Raw genomic sequence first — 4,830 nt, 5'->3', positions numbered from 1 at the left:
CCAATAAGGAGAAGTACTTCTCCACTGGGAAGTAGATTTATTAAGAAGCCACTGTCATGGTTACAAATGTAAAGCCTATACCAGATTATTTTCAGTCAGGGGAGGGGGAGGAGAAAGAGGGAGAGAGAAACATTGTAAAATGCAAAACTGTGCAAAAAATGATTGGTTAAAACCACCATTGTATATAATTGGAAACACACATAAAATGTTTATATATATATATATATATATTTTAAAAAGCCATAATCACTTTATGTTTCTTCCTTAAGAATATGATTTCTCTCTCTTCACACTCAATTTGGATCAATGTACAACATGGAAACAATGGAAAGATTGACAAACTGCTTTCTGTGGGGGGTGGGGGAGGGAAGTAAGATTGGGGGGAAATTGTAAAACTCCAAATAAATAAAATCTTTAATTAAAAAAATAAAAAGTTACAATCAGAGAGAAAAAGCTTGTGGAGGGGGGAGGAGTAGGGAGAGAGAGAATAATTTGATCCTTCTTTTCATCCCAGTGAAAGCTGGATGACCATTTTCCCCTTGTGATAAAGAGGACCTTTTGAGTTGGTCTGTATGGCCTCTGAGAGTCTTATAATTCTCCAGATTCTGTATGATTCTGTGCTACTGTTTCCATTGGGTGTAGTTTCTTGAATTGTAGGTATGAAAAAATGCCTTTGCCTTTGCTATTAGAATACCTTTTGAGAGACTACCCAGCATCTTTTAGAGAACTTGCTATGCCCTAAACCCCAGATAGACTGTTTTTTGGACTATGAATATGGCTCTGGAGGAGAAAGTGAGACTGGTGACTTTGCACAGCACACCCTCACTTAAATCTGATTCACTTCCTTGTTATGGCATCACCTCCCTGATGGCATGGTCTTCTTCAAGAAGGAAAGACAAACATCTCCTTCCCAGTTCCCTCATACTTGGACTAGCTCCACTAAAAGATGTGTTTCAGAAGTGAGGAGAAAGCTATAAGAAATTTTGTTCTTTTTCTACAGTTCAGTATATTATCTGACCAAGGCTCAAGGCAGATTGCACAGGACTGGAAAAGAACTCAGAGAAACCTTCTTGGGACAAAGTCTGACTTGGGACTCAGGGGCTTTATCTTCAACTCAGCTTGACTCCTCCAAACTATGCTCTAGCAGCCCATCTTCTAGGGCTCTGTTTTCTTATTTTCAGAGGGACCACTAGAGGCTGGATATGTAAGACCAACTACCTTTATTTCTAAGTAGCATTTATCTGTTACAGTAATGAAGCTTCTATTATTAGACTATCAAGGGGAGTGACTTCTTGGTGGTCAGACTTGCTTAGGAGACTATTATCTGTGTTAGGGGTTCATATTTCTTATGGGCTGGAGCAGTTGTGCCTGTACTTGCTATTTCCTCCCACCAGTGTGGAGAAGGTAACCTAGGAGAAGGTACCATAAGGGAGTTAAAGGAAAACTTCTAGAAGCATTTTTAGAAACATGCTTGTATAATTCTTTTCAGGTGACTGCTTTTGTTTTGAATAGAAATTCATGTGAAATCTAGTAGCAAAGTAACAAGCTCAGAATGCCTCTTCCTGGTCCCCTACTATGCAAAAGGAGAAAAGGACTTGAATGAAAAGTGCAGAATATAGTTGAGGTGCGAAGGGAGGAAGTACAAATGTTGGCAATAAGGGCTGACACAGCAGATGAGAACAAAGTTCATGCTGGCACAGTTTAGGTGGAACAGATTTGGTTTATATAATATTAAGAAATGAATGATACATTTATCTGCATTTTGGAGTTTTCAGTGCCTTGTACCCTTAGTTCTACAAGGAAAACATGTATTAAAAAATCTGTTACTCACTCTCTTCAGCAGCTGTCCTGATATGACTTCCATAAAATAATTAGCTATAATCCCCTGGCTAGGCTGCCAGTGGACAATGGGAAGAGAAGTTTCAGTTAAACAGGGCTCCAGAGAAGTGTGGATAAGAGTTAAGATAATCTGTGTCATTATCCACAAATTGGCTACTCTTGGCTAACTTCCATCTTTGGAACATAAATTTAGAGCTTACCAGAGCTCATAGATGCTACTGAGTTCAGTTCACTTATTGTGGAGGAAACTGAGGCATAGAATTGTTATTCACTATAAACAGCCACCAGTTGTCTAAGGTCAGATTTGAATTAGGTATTCCTGACTCCAGGCCCAATGCCATATTGCTTTTTAAAGTCTAACCATAACCACCAGTCTGGATGTCAGGAAACCTGGGTTCAAATCTGGTTTCTATGACTCAGTCTCACCAACTAGTATGACTTTTTGAACATCATTGTTCCCTTCTTATCCTCCTTTTCTTCATCTGGCCCCCAAGGTATAAATGCCATAGTCACTCCTTGAGTCTAACACAATATCAGCATTAAATGTAGGACAAAAGGATAGGTGGATGATGCCATGATGAATCAAATTAGCACAATTAAGCCTCCAAGTCGGATCTAAAGGTGTTCAAAAGTCCCTGGGCTGTTGATGTTGCTAGAAAAGTTTCAAGCAATCCTTGAGCATCAAAGTATCAGAGTTCCCGGAAGCAGATCACTCAGAGCCCCAGATTCTAGTTTCCCCATCTGCCACTTAGGAGCTATCCCATGCTGGCCTCCTGTTGAGAAAGCAAGCTAGCATGTAGAGAGTACTTGAAGATTTAGAAGGTGCCCTAGAAAATCTTATTGGATCCCCACAACAAGCCTGGGAGGTTCTTACTATCCTCTCTTGACAGATGAGCTACGGTAAGTGACTTGACCAGGCTGGCAGAGCTGGTCCCATGTCCTGACTCCAGGCCCTCCACTCTAGCCAATGTTCCACCCAGATGCGTCTAGGAAATGACTTGACTTGCTTCTAAGGTCTCTCCTAGCCTTAACATTCCGTGAAAACCCTCGGCCCCCCCAAACGGGACTCCTCTCCAGAGCAGTAGGAGCCAGTGCGGGAAGCTGACTGAAAGGAAAGTCCCGGTGTTCCAGTGTTCCCAGGGAAGGCTTCCCCAGGGTTCATCTGAGCAGGGCCAGGAGCAGGAATCCAGGCAAAGGGTGGGGGGAAGCAGTTACAAGTCTGAGTCGCAGGGCAGGGTGCTACTGGAGTAAGGGTGCCGGTCGCTGCTTTGCTCATCCTTCAGGACATTCTCGGGGTTCGCGTAGGCTGCTGGTCGAGGCATTCTGAAGCCCACCCGAGATTTCTGGCCAGCCTGGGGCTGCAGCCGGGCCTGGGGGCGCGGGGACAAGGGCGGGATGGTGGGAGCTTCGGGCCATTGGACATACACCGTGTTCAGGCTGCTGCTGCGTGGCCTGGGGTCCGCCTTGGGGCGCCAGGCACAGTCCTGGCAGACCTGGGCGAAGCTGAGGGCCAGGGAGAAGCCCCCCACTAGCAGCAGGCAGCTGCCCAGGAAGCCGAGCACCAGGCTGTAGCCGACGCGCAGCTGGACGGGCAAGGGCTTCGCGGGCAGGACCGTGCGGTTCTGCAGAAAGTGGCTGTACCAGGCCACGGGGATGAGGCCCAGGAGGCCGGCTGCGAAGAGCACCAGCCCCGAGGCGCCGGCCAGCCAGGCGCGGGGCTTGGAGCGCCAGCAGCGCACCCCCAGCGAGGCCAGCAGCAGCCCGACGGCCGTGGTGGCCAGCCCGCTGATGGTCAGCCCGCGCGCCGCCCGCACCGGCTCGGCCGCGTAGTAGCCCAGCTCGTCGGGCAGCCCGCACTCCCTCTCCAGGCTGCTCTGCTCCTTACACGTGTCCCACAGTCCCTGGGTCACCACCACATTAATGGGCAGATCCAGGAAACCTGTGGCCTGCCGCCACCCCGGCGTCAGGGTGCACACCAGATAGAGGAGTAAGCCGCAGGGCGCCAGCACCATGCCCAGGGTCATGGCCACCGGCGTCCTCATCTCGGTGGCTGCTGGCGGCCCCCTTGGGGGGCAGGACGCTTGTCCGAGCCTGCGGAACCCAGAGGGGGAGGATGTGCCCCTGGTGTCCTAGGGCCCGGGTTCTGGCTGCTGGCCCGAGGAGGAAGCTTCCCCAGGGGGTCGGTGCGCCCCTGGCCCCGCGCTGCCTTCAGGGAGCCGAGCGCCCGGATCAGCACGATCGGGCTCAGTCCGCACGGGCTCCGCGCCTCTCGCCGCCTCCTCCTCTTCCTCCTCCTCAGTGTCTCCCCTGGGGTTTGCCTTTCGCCCATCCCTCTTTCTCCACTTCCTACAGCGCCAAGCTCCGCCCGGCCGAAGCGAAACCAGAGCCCAGGGAGTCTCACCGAAACTCCCCGCTCCGAAGTCCTCCTGGCTCGGGAGGGGCTGACCCTGGAAAGGCCAAACAGGAAGCAGCCACCCGGCCCAGGCTGGGTCCAGCCCCGCCCTTGCTTGCTCCTCCCCCATACCTTGGACAGAGCTTGGGGCCAGAGGTGGGAGGAGGGAGGGGTCTCGGAGAGCCCCTGGGTGGGTGGGGGTCCGGGGCAGCCCCCTAGGCTCTCCTAGCCATTCCTGCTTTTCCCCCGGCTCCGTCCTCTCTCCCCCACCCATGTACGCACTTCCCACTGGCCCCGGAATAGCGCATTCGGGGCTCCTTCATGGAGCGAGGGGCGGTCCTGGGTTTCCATGGTCCTGAAGCGCACCGCCCCTCTTGGCATCTCTGGGGAACTTATTTACACTCGAGGAATTGTCTGGGAATCTTGGTTTCATAGACAGAGTTACTGTTTCTCTCCTCTTCTCCCCTGCTAAATTGGGGTGGAGAAGACCAGAAGTAGGTGAAGAATTCAAAAAGTCTCCACGCCTTCCAATATTTCTTTAAAAAATAAACAAAACAAAACAAAACAAAAGGCAACACAACTACAATTTTGTCACTGAA

General features: G+C 50.3%; 1 protein-coding gene across 1 annotated transcript; it reads right to left on the bottom strand.

The window, feature by feature from the left end:
* Window positions 1-271: 271 nt before the first annotated feature.
* Window positions 272-4,369, bottom strand: LOC141516001 (claudin-23-like). The gene has a single exon (XM_074227360.1). It carries the CDS (start codon window positions 3,879-3,881, stop codon window positions 3,051-3,053), a length of 831 nt encoding a protein of 276 aa, XP_074083461.1. The 5' UTR covers window positions 3,882-4,369; the 3' UTR covers window positions 272-3,050.
* Between the last annotated feature and the right edge of the window lie 461 nt (window positions 4,370-4,830).

The sequence above is a fragment of the Macrotis lagotis genome, chromosome 3 (genome assembly GCF_037893015.1).
Source record: "Macrotis lagotis isolate mMagLag1 chromosome 3, bilby.v1.9.chrom.fasta, whole genome shotgun sequence".
Classification (NCBI taxonomy): Eukaryota; Metazoa; Chordata; class Mammalia; order Peramelemorphia; family Peramelidae; genus Macrotis; species Macrotis lagotis.
This window is presented reverse-complemented; position numbering and strand designations above follow the sequence as displayed.